Genomic DNA, 25,576 nt, shown 5'->3' with positions numbered 1-25,576 from the left:
AATCTGATAGATATTGAGGCTTGTTTTGTTGTTCAGGAGTTGATCTGCACACACCCCCCACCCCCATATACACTCTGAGTGCTGGTCTGCTCTCCAGACAGGAGATATTATTAGCTAGTGGGCCATGGGCTTATTGAATTACCACACAGTTGAGTGCGCTGTCCAGCCCCTACCCAGTAATTAACAGTAAGGGATTTAGAGGGTTTGTGGTCTGTGATGTTTCTTTAAACCTGTTGATCATCACATCAGTGTGATATATTTGTGGTTTTGGCTGTCCTTGTCCACAAATGTGTGAATAAAATGCGTTTGACCTACACAAATGATCATCTACAGCATACAGCAGCTGTTTGATGGTGGTGATGATGTCTCATTGATCCTCTATGTGCAGGAAATTTGAAATAGTTTCCACTGGAGCTGTTTCAGATTATTTGCTTTTACTTTGCAAAAAAAATGCATATACCGTTTTGAGCACATTATTAAAATTCTCCTAACAGGAGCTATTTGGTGTATGGATTTGTTTTTAGATATTTCTAGTGATTTGTTTTTTTAGTGTTATATGCAGTTCACCAGAGCTGCTCAATGTATGTGAAAGATTCAAATGATCAGTCGGAGACCCCTCCCCTCAGTTGACTGAGATTCTTCAAGTCAAGCAGGTTTTTTTAATGTCAGTCAGTGAGCAGTTTACTTTCGGTTCCCACATTTTGCTGTAAAGTGAGCGCTCCTGCTGTGGACTTGGAACAAGTGTGAGATTGAGTGAGATGGAGGCAGCTGCCTTTGTGCGGTTAGGCTCCGAGATAACGTTATCTTCCTTTTGTTTAGAAGTGGCGAATTTACAGCTAACAGCAACTTAGCACCATACAGTCTCTGGCTTTTGTTCAGTTGCGCTGGCAAAAAAAAAAGTGCAAACTTTTGATCCGTTTTTCAGATAGTCAGCACGCATTTACTCGGAGGGCTAACTTGGCTTGTAGACTAAACTATACGAGCATCACTGTCACTCTCAATGTCCTGCAGAGCCCCATTCAAACTCTAAATGAAAAAGAACGTAGAAATAGTCAAATATTTGTACTGAATCACCAAATCTGATTCAACTGACAGCACCAGTTGACATAGATTTTTTTATTTCAAAATCAGTTCAATTGTAAATTGTTTTACTCACATTTTTACTGTTTGCTTTCCAATATTTGAGGAAGCAGTATAAAATCTGAATTTCCTAACCCCAATCCAAATTTCTTGCATTGTCTGACCAACAGTCCCCCCCACCACCACCATTAAATTAATTTACAATGATATAAACCAGAAAAAACAGTAAATATTAATACAGGAGAAGCTAGAGACAGAGAATGATTTGCAGTTTTACTTAAGAGTTGACTTACAATCAATACATTTTAGTTCAAGATTATTTTCTGAAATTCAACTTCGACAAGTCAATTAATCTACCATATTTTAGCACTAGCTTGCTGTATATAGTATCTGTATGCAGTATCTTACACTTCCTTTTTGTCCAGCACTGTATGTGGGGGCATTATGTCCTTGTACCATGTGTCAGTGTACCAGTCTGTGAAAGACCATATATATCCAGTATATATCATATATCCAGATATAAATACTACACTAATGTCACCATGACAAATTTCTGTTTCGGTTGCATGCATATATATATATATATATATATATATACATATATATATACAAAGTAGCTAGAATGGTTTCATATTAAGACATCTAATCAAACTAAGTAGCTAGTAGTTTAGTCCAGAGGTCAACACATAAAAGGTATTTTAATATTCTAATGTTTTATAAAAATAGTATTTGTTACTTACAATTTATGATCACAACTGTAATTTTATCTTCCATCCCTAATTCAAATCAAACTTTGACAGTCGGCGGTTTCAGAGTCATCATGTTAGTGGCTTGTGATTCACTTTGTAGGTTGTGCGCCCCCCTCGGTGCAGCCGTTTCTGAGAATGATCAGTGTGACTGTGGGCTTCTGCAGATAGGAACTTTTTTGAACTTGGTTCAGGAGTTTGGCAACAGGCGACCTTTGATTTGCGACGCCAGCGGTCAAAGGTGCCCTTCACTGCTCTGTCTGTTTGTTTGCTCTCAAATAGATGCTTGTGTTGTTGCAGCACTGTATGAGTTTAAACAGAGACGGATGGGAGCTGAATTTGTATGAAATCTGCCATTTTTGTTTGTAATTCTTTAGGCTGCAACCTCCCAGCGTTTGCTAATGTACCTTCCTCTGTTGTGCAGCGTGTGATCGGCCTCCTCCCAGAGGCTTCTTTGTGTAGAGGTGATTTACATAGAATAGGGATGGAACAGCCGGTTGAGGTGGGTCAATCGAGGATAGGCCCCTTTGAGCCGCTCTGGGCCGCTTTATGTTTCCTCCACTGAACATGTTGGCCTCCTTACACACGCACACACACAGTCTCTTTACAAGGCATGCTCTACTCACCGTTCACTCTGTTTTAGGCATCCCACCAGCTGACTGGACATGTGCTTTTGTGCTCTCCTGTGTGCTACAGAGACTCAGGCTTGGACTGTGGATGCACGAAAGTGTTGGCACGTCATCAGTAGCAGATGAAAGCTTAAAAATCGAATGAAATATTGGCATCGATCTGATATGAACATTTCTACAGATGTATCGAGCCGATAAGATAACGCTTTAATTATGCTATGATTTGATTTATCGAAATACAATTAGCACATTTAACGAGCTCTGTCAGCCCAAAGTGGGGAGGGCTGGGAGGTGAGCTTATCATCTTCCTACTGCCAACACTGGGTGAAACTGAGACTAAGAAGTCCCCACTGAGAGGTTAAATGTGTTTTTGGGGTGGACTGATATGTGGAACAAGAGACTGGAACATGCGTAGTCAGCATGCTTGCTTGTCTGTGTGGTCAAAAAACTTGGCATCTGTATTGGGAGATGCCGATCCTTACGGACATGGATGGATGATGACATTTGTGTCCAGCTGACTAAAGTGGACCCTTGCAGAGCCGTGCTCAGGTGTTAACAAGGAATTGGCCATCATGGCTGGGCCGCGCTGCATGCATTAGCAGCATGTAACGGCTACCTCACTGAACTGCTGTGGCTGGCACGCTTGCGGTGTTCACACAGGCAGTGTTGGTGCTGCGGCGCTGCTTAAACTACTTTATTTCCATAAGTAACAGCGGATACGGCACTAATCTAATATATGGAGCCGTGCAGCCGCTGTTTTGTCCGCAACATAGTCATACAAATATTTCACAATAAAAAGCCTTGTGTTAACAACTGAAGGACCTGTTTTGACAGAAATTATGTCAGAGGGCTTTTATTCTGAAAAAGAAACACGGAAGGTTGAGTAAAACAGAAACATTTGTATTTCTTCAGGTCTGTGACAGATAGAGACTTTGAAACTGTAGTGACAGGTGGTATAATGTCAATATCAAAAGTATCAAAAGACCGCTTTCACATTTTTTTTTTGTGTGTTGCTGAAAACTGAGCGTGCAATGCAGACAAAAACAGTGAGACTCAAAAATCTTCAGATGTATTGTAGCTAAGCAGCAGCCGCGCCGTACCTAAACAGTGCTATTCACGCTGGCGGCTGCTCTAATCTGTTAACATGGGTTCTGACATATACAATAAAAAATATCCACGACACACATGTGGCATGTTGCTTACATTGTGTATGCATGTATGTATGCTTACATGTATGCTTACATACACACAGGCAGTTTGGCCCGGGCATTATAGTCTTATTTGAAAATGTTGCATAAAAGTAAATTTGCTGTGTTTTACATGTATCCTAGGTTGAAGTTTCTTTTTTTGCCAAATGAATGTGTACATTTAAATGCAAACAACAAATCCTCACATTTGATAAGTAGGAACCAAAGAATATTGAAAAATTTTAATGGTGTCAATAAATGTTTTTAAAATAACCAATTAATTCGCTTTTCACCTCTGTATTGATTTCAGTCTTTTTGTCTGTTACTAGCTGCATAAAATAAATGTATATTTGTGCACATTTTAGCCCTCTGATCACCTCCAAATCCTGCACCTGGACATTTTGTGCAAATGTGTGCATTATTGATAAGAAACTGTGATTTTTGGGTTGTGGTTTGAACTAGTGCCTTTCTTGTTTGTCCTGATTTCAAGCTTGTGTGAGAGTGAAAAAAAGTCAAGAGGCATTGCAGTACAAAAGGCAAGAACATAGTTTAAGCATTGCTCCAAGTTTTGAGTTGAAAGTGGTACTTGTCTATACCACCAGTCTGTCCTCGTACTGTGTCAGAGCTCTCTATTTAACAACCTTTATCTTGTCATCTGCCTCACGTCTGGCCTGGGCAGTCGGAACACTTGTTGTGGTCTCGATGTCTGCAGGAGCATGTCGGCAAATTGTTGGCTGGAATGACGATAGCCCCGTTACTATATCTCCTACTCAGCACTTCTAGAATAGAATAGATCTTTACGAGTCCCCAAAGGGAATTTGTCATGCACATAAAGAGAGGGGTCAGTGCACAAAATCAGACACAGTACATGCTGTACGGTCCTCATCCATTACATAAGCTTGTTATTTAGATGAATCAGAACTCCAAAAAGCTGAAATACACTATGCCATTGTAAAATTTAAATCCAGGTAGCATTTGCAGCCAGTAGCATACAGTTTAAAGATGTTGGTGCTTTTTAAAATTGTGCTTTACTGCAATGTGTATCCAGTCAGCTGTGGGACAGAGAGAGGCCCCAATACATATTTGCCTGCCCGGGTTCACTCATGGAGGGCTGGAGAAAGTGGGCGAATGAGAGAGGGGGTGGAGGCTATAGTCTCAGTGCTAAACAGGAAGTTGCACAACATCTGTTCCTTGGCATACAGAGAGAGAGTGAATGGCCAGCTGTGTGTTTTACAGTGTGTCCTCATGTTAAAAAAAGAGCGGCATCCAGGCTGACAATGTGACATTCCTCTCTGTTTCCCAATTCCTTGGAATCTGAAAGCAACTGTCTCGCATTACTCAAACTTTCCATTTCTTTAATGTCCAGTGGAGGAGAAACTCATGTTAATGGCCAGAGGTTAAGCATCAGAGCAACATTTCAAAACTATTGCAAAGTATTTAGCAAGTAGTTCTGTTTAACTTTCAAAAAGCCTGCAAACCAAATTCAGCTTTAGCCCACCTGACAGGCAGAAACAATCCAAACACGATATGTGAGCATAAGCAATTATTCCTTAGAATTAGACACATCCTTGTAGACATAGAAGATGTCCATGTGACAGAAACTGCCTGTGGGTGAGTAGATCTTTGAGGTCTTTTTTATGAATTTTATCCCACAGCGTTAACGTTTCCCTCAGGTCATATGAGATCCTTATTTGTATGTTCTATATGAAGAAACAGCTTCAAAGTGATATCAGAAACAGGAATGACAAGATGAGATGTCTGAAATGCAAATACATGATCAAATGCAAACTGTAAAAGAGAGAGTCACAAGAGGTGAAAAGAAATTTGCATCCTATATATACTCATCCTCCAGCCCATGGTACATGTTGCAATACAGGAATAATACATTTAAATTTGTACAGTTTTTTTTCCAAAATTGTCATGGTGACATTTGTTACATTTGTATCACATCAGCATTTCTAAAGTGATGTGGAATATGAGCTTACTTTGTTGGCAGGAGCTGGAGGGGATGATGGATGGCGTGACTTCTGGGCGACATGTCTGCCAGGCTGCAGACCACTGCTCAAGAACAACAAACAACAAAATCAGTCGCTAACAAGTGTGTTTCCAAAGGCTTTTTGGTCATCAGACATGGGTGTTTTTAGCGACCCATTGCTGTTTTTTCAATGGGGATAGCACTACAAAAAGCAGTTGTTTTTTTACGGAGACATCACTGCAGTTTCTGCCAGGATTGCGTCACAAAAAGCAAATGTTTTGCTGCTTCCTGCACAAAAAAAGCACACGTTCCTTACGGAGAAATCCCTGATTTCCTGCCGGGATATGCCACGAATAGAAGTTGCTTTTTACCAAGACATAGGCCGATTGTGTTAAAGCCCAAACACGATCTTTTCCTAACAATAACCAAGTGTTTTTGTGTCTAAGATGAACAACGTGTTCACCATACCATTATTAAAACATAAAGTTTCCATCACGCGTGTTAATCGTAGGAAATCTCATGATAAGAAAGCTACGTTCAGCCCAATAAAAAACACTGTACCTGATGATATGAGTTTTGGCTAAGCAGAAACAGAAAGGAAAGGACTCACTGTTGCAAGGTCGCTGATCATTGTCTTTACCAGTTAAAATTTTGAAACTGTGAAACGTGGCAAAATCAATTGAAGCTACATCTCAAAACCAGGAGAACTAGTTTTGCGGGATAATGCTCATTACATGACTGAATCATCAGGGCTGAGATATGGAGTCTTACAGAGCCTATGCAAAACATGGTAAGTGTAATGATGAGTAGAGCTTGGGTTGAAAATTAGTGAAAAAGACCTTTGATTCAACCCAGTCGTCAAAAAAAATGTTGGCATTGTGCGTTGTTACATTTGCATGTATCATAACAATTCTAAAGTGATTTATTAAACACGCTGAATTTATCATTGTGAGGTGGAGGGGACGGTGGATGGTGTGTCACCTAGGCAAGATGGCTGCTAAACCAACAAACAATGAAACCAGTTGTGTTTGAGCGGTTGAGTCATCGCTGTGTGTTCATCAGCTTTTTAGGCTTCAAATGTGAGTGTTTTGTAGCAACCTGTCTGTGCTTTTACCACTGGAATACTGCCACAAAAGGCACTTTTTCAGCAGGGATTGTACCCCCAAAACTGGGTATTTTGTGCCAAAACATGATCTTTTCCTAACCATAACTGAGTGTTTTTTTTGTGCCTAAACCACATCATTGTTGAAACATTAAGTTCGAATGCGTAGTTTCAACGGATCCGATATATAATAATGTGTAAATGTAATGTATTCATGGTTTGCAGAAATGTACATTGCTAACATTTTATTCTGGTGATTGGGTTTAATTAGTGATCATAACATAAATCAAGCATGTAAAAGTGAGTCTTCAGAGAGAGATTAAAGGTCTTTTTCTAAATCTTGCGTCCATGCAGAGCTGGAACATCGTAAATTCTTCAGAGCAATACAAATAGGGAACCTCTCTATGCATTTGAGGTCAAATGATCGGAGTAGCTCAGAGACAGAAATATTGTCACATTATTTACACATTTATCTTTTTCTCTGATTTGTTGGCTCATTTTTGAGACAAAACAAGTTCCCTTTTTTTTGACCGTGAGTAGCAACAGTGAACCTCCACTAATATAAAATAGATTTTCTCAGGGCAAGGGAGAGCATTTATTGTTGAAAAGAGACTTCCTGACAAATTGAACTGTCATACAGAATCATCTTTGCAAAAGGGTTTATTTTTTTAATGTTATCACCACTACGATGGATTGGGTGTTTCCATAGATTTTTCTACATAAAAATGATCACTGGGTACTGTGTTGAGCATTATGGTAAAAGAACAAAAATCATCTTGTTTGCATCTTTTGAGAAACCAAAACACAGGTGCTGTTCATTGCATGGCATGTTACCATTCCACACACAAACATAAGAAATTTGACATTTAACTAAGACCAGTGGCATTGTGCCCAGTATCTCACTGTGTTTGTGTATGTGTGTGTGTGTGTGTGCGTGTGCGCGCACGTAAAGTTGGGTAGAGTAGTGGTGCAGTAACACACAAGCAGAAGCTTTTGATTTTCTGAGCTTTCAGATTAGTCCAAATGTGCGTATGGTGGCATGTCACTTTTCATTAGGAACATTTTGCTCCGTTTTATTAATTTTTTTGAGTCACGTTAGCCCAGAGAGGTACTGCATACTGCATCTGTCTGTTACAAAACGAGCTGTGACAGGCTGTGGCATTTGTATCCGGGGTACAATGTGTATGCTACATGTTGGTGCTTTCATGTACGTACTGTATGTGTATGTTGGTATTTGTATTATGTGTTGATGATAAAGGAATGTCCTCACAGCTACAACGCACGCATGAACCTACACACCACGCCCTGTTACTCAGTTGATTGACAGCTTTTCTAAGTAGGTCATCTATGTAAATGCCAGCCTGTCAGTTTACATCAATGGATGCACAGCAAAGTCAGCACACTGGTTTCACTCCGTCTATCTGTTTTTATGCAACACTGACTGCATAAGATATATTGCCCAGTTGGTCAACAATATATCCTCAGATTCTCAGGCTTGTTTAATTCAATTATATGGCCTTATTTTAAAGTGTGATTATGTGTTTTTATTCTTGCAGCATCTTAAAGCTGCTATAATCAATATTGTTACATTACATGTGGATTAAATTAAATGAAAACTATGTGTAATCTGGGTTTTGTATAGTGCAACACTGGGTTTGCATGCGCCATGGTTAGCTATGGTGGGGGACATGGGATAGGAATCATGTGAGGCTCGTTAGACGATATGTATAGCTCAGTTATGGAATCTGTTACTTGATATGGATGAAAGTATATTGACAAGGCAAATATTTATCTGGGATAAATAACTTATTGGTTCTTGGTCTATAGATAGATGGTTTTGAAATCTCGGTTTAGTGAGGCTTTTTTAGTAATGCAAAGATCAATCATGGTGTGTTTAGAGAATCTGTGTAACCCAAGGACAAAGGGAAATGGGCTGATGATATATGGACTAAACCAATATATTTTTATGATGATAAAAACTGAAATATGGTACAGGGAATTATGTTGTATACAAGTTGTCTATGTGCTCAGCTGAGATCTGGTATTGTACCTCTATGTGTTCAAACTGGAAGGTATGTTAGTCTAGAAGAAAAGCCGATATGTCCAATAATGTAGATTGGGTTCTTTTTAGTTTTCTACTGTCCTTTTCATTGTGAATGGAACAAAATTTAGTTGCATGTTTTGCACATCCTTTGTACATGCAAGGCCAGAATATGTGAGATGTTGGTATTTTGTATTCCCATGTGGGATTGACCAAGTGAAAATCTTGGCATGATGCAAAAATAAAAAATGAAAGGATGAATGAATGAGTACTAAACTTCAGACTTCTGTAGTAGTAGTACCTCAGTAGTAAGTAATTACATTTGAGCAGCAGGTAAAACAGTCCATGTGTAGAGGCAGAACGCTTTGACTGAAACATAATCTCTGAACTCACCGGCTATAGTTTAATGATTATTTAGATTTGTATTCTTTTTTTAATGTATGTATTTGAATTAAATGCAGATATCTGTTTCTAGAGATTAGCTGAAATGGATGAGGAAATCTTGGCCCGGATATTCAACACATTCTCATATCAAGTCGTCAAATAACGCCACTTTCTCAGTGGACTTTTTACATATTCTTTTTAGGTATCCTCTTGTATCTGTTGGTGATGTTCCAGCTTCAGAAAACGGGATTCATTCTAGTAGATTCCTTCAGTTGTGTTTGAGTAACTAATCAAGTGGTAACTCGGTGTAAATCTTTTTATCTTGTGCCTCCCAAATCTTTTTAACACGTTTTTTCTCTCATTCAGACTCTACAGGGCCAATGACCCACACCCACCCGCCTCCAATGGGTGGCATGGGCGGGCACCCGTCAGTCATCAGCACCTCCAGGCACTTACCGTCCCCCATGTCCACCTTGGGCTCGCCAATGAACGGCCTCGCCTCCCCCTACCCCGTCATCACATCTTCCCTGGGCTCACCTTCTATATCCTTGCCGTCCACGCCCAACATGAACTTTGGACCGCTCGGCAGTCCACAGGTGAGAAAATATGTGGGTGTTTTGATGGTCATCAGATAGCTATGAGCATTATCTTCAAGGCCACTTTTCAGATGGACTTCAGTTTCAACTTGACTTTAAAGAAAAAACCTTTATGTTCAAATAATATTTGCATTCTAGTTGTAAAACAAATGCATGCCTTTTCAAAGCTACCTCCTCAGTCAGTGAAACTTGCACAGTATTCAGACATTTCCAAAACATCAAACAAGGTGGTTTGAAGACTTCATGTGTTTAAACTCCAGAGTCCTCAACACCGACCTTTCACTCATTCCTCCTAAGCCTCTCAGCTTCCACCAAGGTTCATATTCTTTCAAATTACTACATTTGGCAAGCCCCAGCCGCTTTAAACTATCATGTTCTTTGGTCGATCATGTGCTTCTCATTTTTGGAATCTCCAACAGCAGACCGGAGGTTGAAGGTTAGGCATATCCAATGTGTTTGGCTGGCATACCTTGGCTTTCCTCTCGCTCTCCTACCCTTCTACTGACCTTTAAACTTCTCGCCCTAAAGGTCATCCCTGAGTTCTGTGTTTCTGCTGTCATGCGAGGGGACTTAAGACGCAGTCCGTCTATTAGCCCTTTAATGGATTACTGGCAGAAGGGAGAAGGAGAAAAGAGCAGCTCCCATTTTCTTTTGATTTCTTCGCTCCTCTTCAACATTTTTCTTCCCTTGTCACTTTTCTCTGCTGCCTTTTATAGTTCCATCTCTATTATATAACACCTGAGTTGTTCATGATCCTAACACAGCTCCTTTCACTATGAGGTTCATTTTTTAGATTGAATAAATGATACACCCATAAGACTGACCTTTTTACTGTCTGATACAAAGGACTACAAGAGCAAAGGCTAATGGAGCTGCTTTCTTTAAGTGGTCTCTTGAATAAACTACATACCCCACCAGGCTCAGCGCTTTGATGATCGGCCACAGTACAGAAACACTCATAGAGTGCTTCAAAGGCTGCATTCAGGCCAGTGCTGCAGGGCACTGCAGACAGTGAGATACATTGGTTCAATCACAATATGGATCTTTGCCTTTAGGGACAGCTGATGATACAATACGGCGGAACCGTCTTTTCACTGCTTGCCAACAGCCAGTGACCGAGCGTCCATCAGGTCATTGTGTCATGTAACATCTCGCACTATTTTCCCGGGTGACCTGAAGTTCATTAGTGGTGCCGGTCTGACAGAAGCATAAACAAATTCAATAGAGAGGTGAAGCCCTTCCTCTTCCAATAGACCAAAAAAAAAAAAGACGAATTATTTTTATATCCCATTCAAATTGTGCCACGAATCACACATATGATGATTGTCAATTTATAAGATGAATTTGTAAGTTGAGAAAATCATAGTTTGTCCTAAGACATTACACTGACTTTGTATTCAGGGGCTGGCTGGATAAAGTCTGATTTACCTGATTCAGACATTTGCGTTCCCCCATAAAGTTCCTCTGGGTAATATCTACATAATTTTAAGTTTGCAGTGCATGTGTGAAAGGGGCTATTATGTAGTTTGACCCATAGTGAAAATTAGGTGTTTTCTATTTTTCAAGTAATAATATGATTATTTTAATGCTGATTTTCATTGTAAACAAGCCTTTAAAAGAAGCAACAAAAAAAAAGACGATTTAAACTCAGATTTAATATTCAGTTATGTCTTACCATTTTGTATGTGGCAACGTTTTCATTATTGGTTTCATTATTTAATCAGTGTATTCATTGATCATTTGGTCCATAAAATGTCAAAAAAAGTTTTTAAAAAATGCCAATTACAATTTCCCAAAGGCTACGCTGACATATCCATACTGCCTGTTTTATCTGACCAACAATATAAAAAACCAAAGGCATTTAGTTAAATATCATGGAACAGTGGCAACGCTTGTCTGGCACATTAGAAGGCCCAAGTAAACCTTATATGTACGATGCAGTGTGGTCTTCATACCATGTGTTGTATAAAGAATGTATGATGCATCAATAATCCATATACAGCGCTTGTAGCTCTTTTCTGCAGCAGTATGAAAGCGACATGTCTGAACAACTGTTTGAATGCACCACAGGAGTTATTTTTTCAATCCATGCATGTGTAAAATTATTTATTTGTGTGGATTCTGTTGAATGGTGCACTGAAAAGAAATAGCTGCCCACTATTGACTCTTATAAGCAAGTACGCAGGGGGCTCAATGCTCATTCAAGTGTGACTGCCTCCCTTTGGGGCATCTGCAGCAGGAGAAGGTGGCTGTGCTGCAGAGAACTGATGAGCTCAAGGAAAACTGAATGACAGAATAAAAAAACATATCTGCTATAAGGTCACAGGCCTGAGTTCAGTCTGCCATTAGAGGATTTTCAGAAGAGAGTGCACATCGTGAATAAGTGATAGGAAGAGCCTGAGGTGACTGTTGGATGTCCTATATGCATCAAATATATAGGACAGAAAGGCATGTGTAGGTCAGTCTTGTTGTCTCTACTTGGAGTGCAGATGTTTGCAACAACTAAACAAACAAAAATACTCAGCACAGATATGATCCCTCCTGGTGTAGAGAAAAAAAAGGCAGTAGAGGTCAAAGGGCACAAATATGATAAGAGGCAAAGGAGAGATATGAAGAAGAAAGCTGGACTTGCTGCTCAGTCCAGAATAGACCTGTCATGATAATTACGTTATCAACTTATCATACGATATATGGTCATGACCTCGATATTGGCCGTTGTGTTTTCATGCGTGTTTGTTTACATAAGGATGTCGCAAACATTTATCCAACATGATGCAAAAATAAAGAGCAGGGATTTCCTGACCATTAGCTTTGGGAGCAGTAGTTTTTCCCTCCACTCTTGCCTACCTGCACAAGTCTGAAGAAAAATAAAACAACACCACAAAGACGACACAGCGTAGCTTACCGATAGATTGCAGCTGCACTTTTTGAGTGCAAGAGGCCCAGTGTTGATAGTCATTAGCTATCATGTTAGCCCCCGTGTCATGAAATGTGTTCCCTTGTCAAATAGTGTTTCCCTCCTGTTAATGCGTAGTGTTCGCCTCGGTGGTTAGGGTTAGGGATAAGGCTTTGGTTCTGGTTTAAGAAGGAAGAAACACATATCAACGAGGAACGAGCAGGTCTTCTTCCACTGAGAATGCAAGGTTGTTCTACAGAAGCCCGGCATGGACAAATAAAATACTGGTTCTAGATGGGGCCACTGTCTTCACGTCGGCCACTGTGGTTCTCCTACACCCTTCAAGGTTCAGAAGGTGTGTTCAAGCCTACACACCGGACCTTTAATCACACTTGATTATGATATTAGTGGCATAAAATGGTCTACAAATGATAATATCCTTTATTCCCAATTATTTTTGGGATAATGTCTTGTCCAATGAAAGTATTTATTGTGACGGGCCTAGCGCCGAACACGTTTCAATCCACCATTTAAGAGATTTCATGGGAGTCCTTGAGGTCAGATACGTAATGTTTCAATGTCTCATGGCCTCAGAGTTATTTTAATTAAGGTGTGAATTGTTGTGGACCCACGTGGATACTCAGTTCATGGCCAATGGGCCAAATCTGGGCTGTGATAGCGTGCAGAGCGGCCCAAAGACCACTTTCTAATTCACGATGAAAATAAAGTGATTAATACGTGGAAGTTTTTTGTGCTTTGAATGTAAATCAGTGCCAAAAACCATCAGACAGAGGTGATTTCGATTAAAAAAAAAAAAAGTACCAGGAATCCCCAGACTCCACGATAGTCCAGACTGATCCCCAGATGTCTTGAAATCCTAGAAACGCCACTGCATACACCTGAGCTGCACGGCCTCTTAATCATTCTATCTGATAAATATCATTAATGTTTGCTTATTAACTGGCCTCTGGCCTCCCGTAATCTTACAAAATTGCCCCCCAGGCAGAGCAGTTTAAGTATCCCTGCAATGAGTTGAGGATTAATCAAAACAGCATTTTGAAGTGGTAAAAGAAATTGTTTGTGGATCAAAACTTAAAAAGCTTGCAATACATTTCAAAATCGAAGTCATTCTCAGAGGTGAGGAGACCCTACATAAGAGTGCCCTCTGCTGTTTACATGTGAGAACTGCACTTTCTGCACACGTGACTCCGTTCATATGCCTCTCCCTGTCAACAAACACTAGAAAACCTGTATGACGAGCGTCAGACAAAAGCCCCAGCCCCACCCACGAGTCAAACATGTGATCTCACCCTGCACTTTCACAATAAAGTGTGTGGGTGGGGAGAAGAAAAAAATAGTATGGGTGAGCGGAAGACAAGATGAGAAAATAGAGGAAGGGGGAGTGTGTCATGAGACAGCCTTTCAATGTTCACTCTTGCTTCCCCTCTGCTTCCTCCTCTGCTCTGCAAAGTTCTTTTGTGGCCAGCTCAGCTTCATCTCTCTCTGTCTTCTGTCTTCCTGTCATCCTCAGATGAACTCCATGAACAGTGTTAGCAGCTCGGAGGACATCAAGCCTCCACCAGGCCTACAGAACCTGGGAAACATCAACTACCAGTGTACAAGCCCTGGGGGAATGTCAAAGCACATCTGCTCCATTTGCGGGGACCGCTCCTCAGGTAATGTTTGAGGGTGAGGGGGGGGTGGGTGGGGGATGGGCAAACAAACCCAGCACAAACATCGCCTTCCAGATAACTCAAGGAAAGATAACAAAGACAGATTGAAGGTTACTTCTTAGGCATTATGTCAGGTTTATTTGTGCAATGTTGATTTGCTCTTAGATCATTTTAACATGTAAAACTCAGTTGTTGCACCTGAAACCAGAAAGCACCATGGAGATGTTAGAAAGTTTAAAAAGAGAATGCAGGAAAGCAAATGGGAAAAAAGTAATCTTATGATTCTTTACAACATCTTTAAAGAGAGGCCTTGTATTAACAATTCTGAAATAAAATAAAGCTAGCGAGCCTTTTTATCTCACATCAACATGACTGTGCCATGTTTACCACTGCTGAGAGGCTAACTAATCCATCAACACACTTAGCCCCTGACTTCCTGTCACTAAATTAGGGAACAGAGTGGCCATAAATTCCTCCATGTCAATCAGTAGAAGCAAATCGCTGCTACAACTGCGCAGAAACAACTGAGCTAGATTGTCAACGTTCAGTGCTTTCAATACTTTAACTCTGGAGGATTTAGTGAGGCGTCTTAATTCATCCACCTGCTGTTAGGATACACTGCCAACCAGCTTTTTCAGCAGTGTTTTCAGTTGCTTGGAAATGGATGCACCTACAGTTGTCAATGGTTCACTCCTCTCAGGCATTTCTTTCATTTTTTTTAATACAGATTTCTTTTTTTTTGCCACATTCAAGGGGAGACAACCGGCACAGGTTGACAGATTTCAATCTAGCTTCAGACCTCACCACAGCACTGATAAACATTCAAGACATTAATGTGAATTCTGATTCAGGTAGAAGATCAGATCTCAGAGCAGCCTTTGATAAAGTGTGGATGTGATTCTCTGGTACAGTTGAATCAGATCATATCTCAGAGGTGAGGGCTTTGTTATTGCCATGACATGTGGAGTCCCCCTGGGTTCATTTTTGGGCTGCTGATATTTTACTTGAACATGCGCCCTCGGTAAAATCATACATGACAATAATGTTAACTTTCGCAGTTGCACTATAACTCTATTTCTGTTTGATCTCTGTTTGTGTTTTATTTGATTTTATGTATTTAAATCTTAGCAAAATGTGGTCCCTATGCCTGTGGGCAATTGTGCACCATCAATTTACATCCACTAAAAGTGCTTGTTTTTGCAGCTGGAAGGCTCAGGTTATTATTAATATTATTGTGAAGACATGAATTATTATATAATAATAATAAATAAATAAATAAAATAATTATTTTTTTACTGTCTTACAATAGTAATGCCGTAAATGCAGCTTAGTGTTAACTAAAATATTGTCAGTTTCATTGCTGAATATCTAGCTCATTTGGACCATGTGGAAAAGCTGCCAAGGTTTTTGAACAAGACTTCTCCTTAAGTGAGATTTGGTTATGTACAGAAGCAAACAGACTGGCTCAAGTAATGGGTAAAGAAAAACATTGAAATTTTCTGTAGTGTCCTTTCCAAAATGTTTTTAGATGCTTATGATAACAATCTGAGCCCGTCAGTGGCAAAAACAAGGAGTTTTGGTGGACATAAATTGACTCTGCACAATTGCCCCTATTGATTTTACTGCAGCTTGCGTCACTGCTGTCTTTCTCAGTACTGGACCAATTTTATCTATTTTTTTGTCTCCATTACTCACTTAGACACAAAAACTTGGTAAAAATAGGTTCCATGTAAAAAAACACAGAAATTTTCCTTTAATCTTTTAATCACTAAAAGATTGAGGCACGTTGTTGGGTCAAAGCAGTACTGATGTTGTGGATTCTGTTTCCACAGGAAAACACTATGGTGTGTACAGCTGCGAGGGATGCAAAGGCTTCTTCAAGAGGACCGTCCGTAAAGATCTTACCTACACTTGTCGAGACAGCAAGGAGTGCCTGATTGACAAGCGCCAGCGAAACCGCTGTCAATACTGTCGCTACCAGAAGTGCCTGGCCATGGGCATGAAGAGAGAAGGTGTGTGTGCAGGTGTGATATTTTTAAGGACCAGTCTGGATATGAACTGTAGTTTGTGTTCTTGGTTATTTTAATCATTTAAAATGTATGTTGTGGGGATAAGCATAGTTCAGTCTTCTTTATTGTGAGCCTTTGTTGCTCACCTTTGTTCTATGTGATAATAAACTGAAAATCTTCAGGTTTTGGATTGTTCGTTTTGAAAAAGAGCCTTTTTGATACCATCAGTTTGGGCTTTAGGAACATGTGAAAGCATGGGGTGTTTGACCTGAAATATTTGTATGTGTGTGCAGCGGTGCAGGAAGAGCGGCAGCGTGGAAGGGAGCGGGGGGAAAACGAGGTGGAGTCTACCAGCAGTTTCAATGAGGAAATGCCCGTGGACAAGATCCTGGACGCTGAGCTGGCTGTGGAGCCCAAAACAGAGACGTACAGCGACGGCAGCCCCAGCAACTCAGTAAGAATCCCACACACCGAGCAATGTTTTAGCCATACCCATGAATTATGGATTAGTTTTTATCATGAGGTGCTGAGGTAGTCACCTAACGGAGGGAGAAACCACTGGATGGTGAAAAATGTGCTGCTTTATGATGTTGGCCTGATCAGTGTTGGTACCCGGCTAAAGAAAGAAGCTCTCTGTTAATTTTAAGATGAATAAAAGAATATGATCGGCCCAGAGCCAAATTACATCCAGGATAAAACTTCTAAACACTGATGCAGCAGATCCATAAACTGCTAAATTTAATTTTTTTCAGTCTCTGGTGTTCCTCCACCAGTGAATCGAGCTCATGATAGCCACTCGTAAGTCTTTCTTTTATAACTATGCAGTATATATTGCAGTATTTGACTTGGGGAATCGTATAAAAGTCAGAGGTCAGTAAATAATCAGTGAAGTAGACACAGTTACCAAATTATTGGGTAGACCTGTGCTATCTCATGCAATCCATTACATTAGCTCGACAATAAATAACAACACCCAAGCTCATAATATGAAACTTTGGTGCCAGAGTGTCTAAAAAACAATTGCTACATATACCTGCACAAAATATTGTGGTTTTTTGCATTCATTCTGAAAAAGACAGTATTCCTACTAAGCTGTTTCCATGGTGAATAAAAATGAATATTCCACCGATATACCTATTTACATGCAGCTGTGTAATAGTGCCCTAACATATTGTTTATCAATTGTAAATATGGACAAGTGGAAAGGCTGGTGCTGCTTGGGACATTTTGCTTCTGTGCATTAAAATGGGATTTCTTCCAATTTTACCACCGGTAGCAGACTTGTTGGAGTGTGTGAACTATGGGTCGACAGATTATCGGACGGGCCAATTATTGGGGCCAAAATTTGTCATTTTGCCGATTATCTGTATAAGCATTTTAATTTGATGATCGCCGATAAAATTCATTTATTAAAAAGTGCAAAGAAAGTGTCAGCATGGGAGGAACTTTTACTTTATAAAACCATAGGGAACTATTTTTATTTATTAATTTTTTATTTAAATTTTCACCAGACAAAAAGTTGCATTTAAACAAAGTCTAGTGTGTAGTTTATTATATTCCAAATTCCAAGTATTTACAGAAAGAGTTTCATTTTTATTATAAATTCTTATCAGTTCCAAATATCGGTTATCGGTCTCATCAACTACTAATAATCGGTATTGGCCCTGAAAATCGGTCGAACCTTAGTGTGAACATTGCCTCCCTCTTTCATCTCTATAACTGCCCTCTTGAAAAGTTCGGTTTTTGTACATTTGTGCATATCCAAAAATAATGTTGATATCCAGCTTTCCTAATGTTTAAAAGTAGGTGCCATATTCCTAATAGGACCTAATTAGGAATATCCAAACAGAATTTGCTGTTTCCATGACCCGTAAAAACCTGGAAAAATAGTGAAATACTAGCGTGCATGTAAACACTGTGGTCCTTTTTGAGGCTGTAATTGTGTTGTATATAAGCCTCACACGTTTTGAGAGGAAATTGATGGTTTACACTGCACCCAAAAATAGCCACAGCTGCACCTGCTCGCAAACTGCTGTTAGACACGTTTAGATGTCACTGAAGGAGCTCAGTTATTGATTTGTTTTTGCATTCTTCCTCCGTGTTCCTCTCCAGACCAACGACCCTGTCACCAATATCTGCCAGGCAGCAGACAAGCAGCTCTTCACCTTGGTGGAGTGGGCCAAAAGGATCCCGCACTTCTCCGAACTCCCCCTCGACGACCAGGTCATCCTACTACGAGCAGGTAGACACACACGACATGAATGTAGCAGATATATGCACATTTACTACTACTATTTTCAGACTAGTTGTATTGTTTTATTACTATTACCATTATTATACTGTTTTTTATTTTCATTATTTATCATGTTTTATTATGATGGTAATAATAATAATAATATTGTTATTGTTATTATTATTATTATTACTATTTTTCTTTCACTTATTTACTTAATTGTTTACTATTAATTTTTATTATTTGTTTCTGTTGTGATGTAATGTTATGTTGTCTTGGACCCAGGAAGACTAGCTTGTCCCCTAGGTGTCAGCTAATGGGGATCCTTATAATAAACAATCAACAAACACAGCAATATGTGCATGGAGGACATGCAGGGCATTAAAACAAAACAACAAAAAAGACCCACACTCACATACACACTTCCCAACAACAGTAAACGGGCCTTTTTACGAGCTGTTGTCCTCATGGTGGTGTCATTCATCCCCAGACAGGCAGTCTATTTGAGTCTTTTACATTTGCTCAATACATTCTTGCCATCTAGTTTAATGGAGCAGTGAAACCAAATATAACTGGACTATTTGCCAAGTCCCAGCAGTGCGGTTTGCAGCCACACCAGCGCTGACCTCTGCTGGTGAGACATTTCACACACAGACCTGAATGAGGAAGAAGACACACGGCAGACCTGATAATGATCCTTGAATGTTTATCAAAACAGGGGAAGGCTGATAAATTACATAAATTACTTCATATAGCATTTACACAAATCTATGAAGGAGTCAAAGGGAGGGAATGACCGGATAAGTTGTTTGTTTTGTGCATCCAGGCTGGAACGAGCTTCTTATCGCCTCATTCTCGCATCGCTCAGTCACGGTAAAAGACGGCATCTTGTTGGCGACGGGGCTCCACGTCCACAGAAGCAGCGCCCACAGTGCTGGAGTGGGCTCCATCTTTGATAGGTAGGAAGCATTTAAAGATGAGGCAAGAGTTACTGTTCTGTCCTGTTGTTCACCAAGGAGCCTCAGAGAAATATTCAGCGAGAAGGTAATAAATAAAGAAAAATCTAAAATATGAAATAATGTAGTAATGAGATAGTTTTATCATTCGCTTTGTGACTTTAGAACTAGCAGTTACTGCTATCTACTACGACGGAGGTGAAAATGCAAGTGAGTGGTGAGGGGTTGGTATAACTCAACCCAATCAAACCACTGCGGATATATTACAGTTATACTGTGGTCTGAGGTTGGAAAACTTTTACCAAACATCAATAAAGGCTACTTTCATTTCCTTCATACTGCAGTTTGGTTGTGTAACTTAAAGGAATACTTTGTCGGTTTCCAACCAGCTTTGTATCCTAAGAGTTTGTGTAAATGAACTACACTCCTTCCATCTTGCCAGGGCCCAGATCTGCCTGTTATTTAATGGATTTTCGCTGGCTCAGGCAAAGCATTTTTGTGTGGCCGCCACTGCAGACACATAAGAGTATAGAAGCGGATCAAGAGAGGACCATCTCTCTCAAATGATAAAACCAAGCAGTGCTGATCAAATATTGACCAAGATTATGTTACTGTGTCTCCTATTTCTCACATACTTTAGTGCATTTTTTAGCTGTAGATCATTTGTAACTATCCAGCTGTCAAATCTTTTCCCGGGGTCAAAAGGGCAAGCTGGTGTATAGGTTCCGTGTGACGCAGTGCATTCTGGTAGTTGTAGATTTCCTACTTCTTGTGTAAAAGCAAGTGCCAAAGTCCTCTGTTTGCTTTTTTCACGTAGCACCAGTTTCAAAAGTATTCGCATATTATCATTGCATAGACGGCCCAGTTTTATGAAAAGATCATCTTTTCAGCAGTAAAATACTTCTTTAAGTTAAATAACACTTGAAAAATATTAAATAAGAAATGGAGGCATAACATATATACATATATATATACAAATATAGTTTTTGCTTCATTAGCTATCATTGTCAAACCTCTTTAATGTTATTCGATCTCCTGCAGAGTCCTGACAGAGCTGGTATCCAAAATGAAAGATATGCAGATGGATAAGACAGAGCTCGGCTGCCTGCGAGCCATCGTCCTCTTCAACCCAGGTCAGCTCGGCCTCCTGTCACTGTTCACTTACACACAACGTGCTAGAAAGAAACAACACCTTAGATGAGAAGCTTATCTGCATTTTAATTTACTCTCAAATGTGGTTGATTTTTTGTGCATTTCACAGAAAATAATTCTGTACGCGGAGAGACTTCCCATGTATTTTTACCAGCTAAAACACTTTGGCTTTGAGATATTGTGGACTCAGTGTTTTATTAGAGTAACGTGTTGCGTGGCTGTATGTGTTTGTTTTCAGATGCAAAAGGTCTTTCAAACCCACCAGAGGTCGAGGGGCTGAGGGAAAAAGTTTACGCCTCATTGGAATCATACACGAAACAGAAATACCCCGACCAGCCTGGCAGGTAGGAAACGCATTACAGTACAGTATCAGTATCAATCAATATCAAACACTGCTGTTTAATTGCTGCTTTGACTTATACGTAGCAACAAAGATTACTTTACATTACCACACAGCTCTTAAACACTTGCTAAAGCATTAGATTTAAAAGGACGGTATTGGTACTGCTTATAGGAAATGATTGCAATTGATTACTTTAATTTACATTTAATAAGATCAATGGATGATGTGGAAAAAAAGCCCACAATGTCAGTACTTCAGCTGTGGACACTTAGAATTGTAACCGATAACACAAAAAATAAATAAACTAAAAATTACCAAATTTAACTAATTAATTTTCCTAAGCAGGGGCATTGATGACAAATTCTACATTAAAAGAAGAATTTTTGAATTCAAGATTTCACTTAAAATATAAAACATTAGCAATAAAAAAAACCACTTAAACATATCAATTAAAAGTACTACTGTTAAACTACACATCATCAAATGTAAGCAGGATTTTCAAGTGTAGGTGGGGCTAGATCTAACAAAATGCACTATTTGATAATACACTAAAGAGAAGCTTATGATATATTATGTGTTTTTGAGTGGTTTGACAAAGTGACGGCTGGTGTCACATAAATGTGGTTGTGTGATATTTCCAGTTGAAATAAAGTGCAATCACAAAACTGAGTGTGAAATCTGATAAAATTACAATAAAATACCTTCATACCTTCCCGACATTTCACAGGGCATATGGCGGTATGTATTTAAGAAGAAAATTTGTAAAAGTCATGCTACTGGTTATAGAATTCACTGTAGCGTGTGTCATTGTCCAGACTACAGTGTTGTTTTAATCTGCAATTAGACTACTTAGATAAGTCTTGCTGGGTATAAATAGTTATCGTCCATAGATTAATGAACTGGAATTAAATGCCCTGTTTTGCTAGATGAGACTTGTTGCTGCAGCAGAAACGACACATCAGCTGAACGGAGATGATTTGTTCAATAAAATGTCGTTGATGATAAACTTTGTAGTTGGAAGAAGTCATCCCAAGATAAAGTTATATTTGGCAATGCTCCCCAATTGGTGCATTTAAAAAAAAAATAATTCTTGGCCGGTAATGTTATCCCCACCTTTCTCAGCTCAGCTGTCTTGTTCACCAGTATAGACTTATCTCTGGTGGTGCCTGCTGTGCGCTATTCCACCTCAATACAGCATCTCCTTATCATTTTAATAAAAAGAGGACCATCTGTATTTTTGACGGTAATATAAATCATATCTGCAGGATTTCCTAATACCCTGATGTACCGTAATACCTTGATACCGCCCAAGTCTAGTTAACAAAACTGTGATTTACTACATAATAGAAAATGATGATCGCATCAGTTTGTGTGTCAGTAATCGGCTCTTTCTTCTTCTTTCCATCCCTTTCTACAGGTTTGCTAAGCTGCTGCTCCGCCTGCCTGCCCTGCGCTCCATCGGCCTCAAGTGTCTGGAGCATCTGTTCTTCTTCAAGCTGATCGGGGACACGCCTATTGACACCTTCCTGATGGAGATGCTGGAGGCGCCGCATCAGATCACATGACACCAGTCCCCCCCATCCCCCTGTATATACTCCCACATTGTCAGCGATATGAAGACGGAATTTAAAAAGACTTGATTCAAATTGTAAAACAGCTTATTTTGTACCAAGCAAAACATTGTAATTAAAAATTTAAAAAAACGTATTTTGAGGTCATGGGGAGGGTGGAGTCTTGGGACGGAGGACGGAGTACATTGTCAAAATGAATTCTAATAGAATTGTTAACAGATTTATTTTGTAAATAGATAATTTCAGGTGTCCATTTTAAAAGCAACCCAATGCAATTTGAAAAAGAATCATATTTTATTCAAAGAGGAATTGTATAAAAACAGAAACCATCCATGCATTTCTAAAACACATTTGAGAATTCTTACAGAATAAAGTTATTTAAAATTTTATCGGAAATGTGTTGTTTCTGTGGTCTCTTTTTTTCAGTATGTCTTACAGACGATTATAAAACTGCATCACAGTTAGAGTCAAATGGATTTTGGTTTTTGAAGCCAGTGCAAATCCAATTTATTTTTTATTTGATTATTTGACTAGAGAAACAACGCTGAAGGCTGTTGCTAAGAATATGCAAAGAATACCATCCTGTGAAAAAATTCTGTTACAAGCAAAAGTAAGCAAGTATAATAAGGAAATGTACCTAAAGTATTGAAATTAAATAATCAACTACTGAAACCGCATACAATGCAGAAAATCTTTAAAAAGTAAAAAACAAAAAAAATCAAATTTATTTTTAAAAAATAAAAAAAACACCCCCAAAACTCAACATTATTTTTTTTTAAAAAAAATAGAAGCACTCAACAAACTCTTGATTAATTAAAAAACATCCCCAAACAAACAAAAATTATTGAAAAGGAAATTACACACCCAAGACTCAAAGGTATAGAAAATGCCAAACATATATATATATATATATATTTTAAATGTAGGCCGTGAAAGTCTTTTATTTGAAAAGTAACTAAAGCTGTCAGATGAATGTGTAATTTAGTATGTAGTTGAGTAGTGTAAAGTGGCATGAAAATAAAATACAAACGTAAACTACAAGTACCTCAAATTTGTACCTCAGTACAATACTTGAGTAAATGTACTTAGTTACATCCCACCATTGCTTCCGGTAGTTGTAATGGCGCGTGGGGGGCGTGGTTTCCCGTGGTTTACCTGTGCATTCACCGGCGTGGCAACGCTAACACAAAAGGGTGAGTTTGGCTCCGATATTTTCTTTTGACCGTCACGTTGAGCACGGAAATATGACTAGTTTCACCTCGTTTTGAGTTAGTTTTTCCAGTTTCCAGTCTTGTGTTCGATAAACCACCATAAAACCTCTGGACTGGAGCATTCATTTATTGGAATAAGTCACAGTCACGAGTCCTCTTAGCGTCTAAACGGCCTGTTCATCGTTAGTTGTTGCTGAGGGTTAGAGCTCCCTAAGGCAGGAGGCTCTGCGACTTGTACAACCCTTTCAAACCTGAGCAAACTGACTTTATTTGTCACAAAAAAATGAAAAAGAAATGGCCCAAAAATAAGCAAGAAATTACAAATTACAAGAAAATTACCCGAAATTAGCACAAAAAACAAAATTTTAACAACAAGAACAATGGATAATAATATATATAATATATATATAGCCTGGAAAAGTGATTATAATTTACTAATTATCTAGTATTTTCTATTTTAGAGATATTTAATTCAATTTTTACAATGTTTTTGACAGAAATCAAACCAATATGCTCACGTTTTAGAGGTTTACACGTTTGTGAGGGGCGTCTTAACACAGCATGTCGATCCAGGTTTCAAAGGGTTAATGGATGGCAAAGAAAATGGTTAATACATTGTGAAAACATTTCTGAATCACAAATATTGTGTATATATATGTATGTATGTATGTATGTATGTATGTATGTATATATAATTTCTATTTTTTTTGACTGACTGCATAGGACTTTTTTATGATGATATTCTGGATGAAATAATTTGTCCTTTCTTTATATTTCCAGCCATTGGCCACCAGATGGCGTCCACGGAGTGTAAACACCTCCACACAGACGCATCTTTATAGCATGTTTGATATTCCTCTATCATTCTCCTCGTGGTTCCAGTCTATCAGAGCTGCAGGGGCCTCTGCAGGCCTCAACGTCAGAAACACCTTTACTCCTCATTATTAATATCTGCATAGCATAAAGATTGGTCACATATTGTAAAATTGAATGAAAATTTGAAAAATAATAAAACAACAATATATAGAATATAATTGAACCAGACTGATAAATTGAGCTGGCCATTACATGAAATATCAATATATTGGATATCGGTCTCAGTGCATACTTTGGCAAATAAGAAACAAGACTGTAAAACAAATAGATAGGCTATGTTTGAGGTATTATAGAAACATGCTTGCAAATTATGTGTGGAAAAGATTTGTGTTTATTCACATAGATCACAATAAAAGTAGCAACTTCTTTCCATCACTCCCATTTGAATTATAGTGATTCAGACATTAAAAAATGCCAAAAGAAAACTCAAATATGTAATGGTATTTTTTCAGCTTTAAGTATCAATATTGTATCAGCCTCAAAAATCATTCAAAATAATCATACATCCAGCTCTAAGATCAGATTTGATAGCCTTTATTGATCCACACATTGTGGAAATTCACTTGTTAAAGTGGATTATATTAAAAGAAGGACAATACAAAATGCAGAAAAAATATAGAAAATGGGAACATAAATATTAAAATATGAATTTAACAAATATCAACATGTACCAGCATGTTGTGTTGTTCTTCCTCTTCCTTTTTAATACTATTTTTATTATCATTTTTATTTATTTTTGTTTACTACCTGGAATTAAGTTTGTTAAATCTATCTATCTATCTATCTATCTATCTATCTATCTATCTATCTATCTATCTATCTATCTATCTATCTATCTATCTATCTATCTATCCTTGAAAACCCTTCAAAGTATGACCTTTCAACCTGCACTTTACTTCCTGAGCACTATATGCAT

At 38.8% G+C, this 25,576-nt stretch overlaps 1 protein-coding gene across 3 annotated transcripts in view; it reads left to right on the top strand.

Annotated features, from left to right (window-relative positions):
- The window catches only part of rxrgb (retinoid X receptor, gamma b), a 35,376-nt gene extending 12,407 nt beyond the window's left edge, over window positions 1–22,969 (top strand). For 2 of the 3 annotated variants that reach the window (XM_088077820.1, XM_088077818.1), the window contains exons 2-10: window positions 9,511–9,740; window positions 14,168–14,312; window positions 16,142–16,333; window positions 16,612–16,772; window positions 18,431–18,560; window positions 19,378–19,510; window positions 20,549–20,640; window positions 20,898–21,003; window positions 22,420–22,969. In XM_088077820.1, coding sequence (XP_087933946.1) covers window positions 9,511–9,740; window positions 14,168–14,312; window positions 16,142–16,333; window positions 16,612–16,772; window positions 18,431–18,560; window positions 19,378–19,510; window positions 20,549–20,640; window positions 20,898–21,003; window positions 22,420–22,567 — 1,337 coding nt within the window. In that variant the 3' untranslated portion in view covers window positions 22,568–22,969. The remainder of the gene's footprint in view (window positions 1–9,510; window positions 9,741–14,167; window positions 14,313–16,141; window positions 16,334–16,611; window positions 16,773–18,430; window positions 18,561–19,377; window positions 19,511–20,548; window positions 20,641–20,897; window positions 21,004–22,419) is intronic. The other variant, XM_088077819.1, reaches the window with a different exon arrangement.
- Window positions 22,970–25,576: the final 2,607 nt, after the last annotated feature.

This window comes from Plectropomus leopardus, chromosome 5, assembly GCF_026936395.1.
Source record: "Plectropomus leopardus strain MGB_pleo_1.0 chromosome 5, ASM2693639v1, whole genome shotgun sequence".
NCBI classification, from domain to species: Eukaryota; Metazoa; Chordata; class Actinopteri; order Perciformes; family Serranidae; genus Plectropomus; species Plectropomus leopardus.
This window is presented reverse-complemented; position numbering and strand designations above follow the sequence as displayed.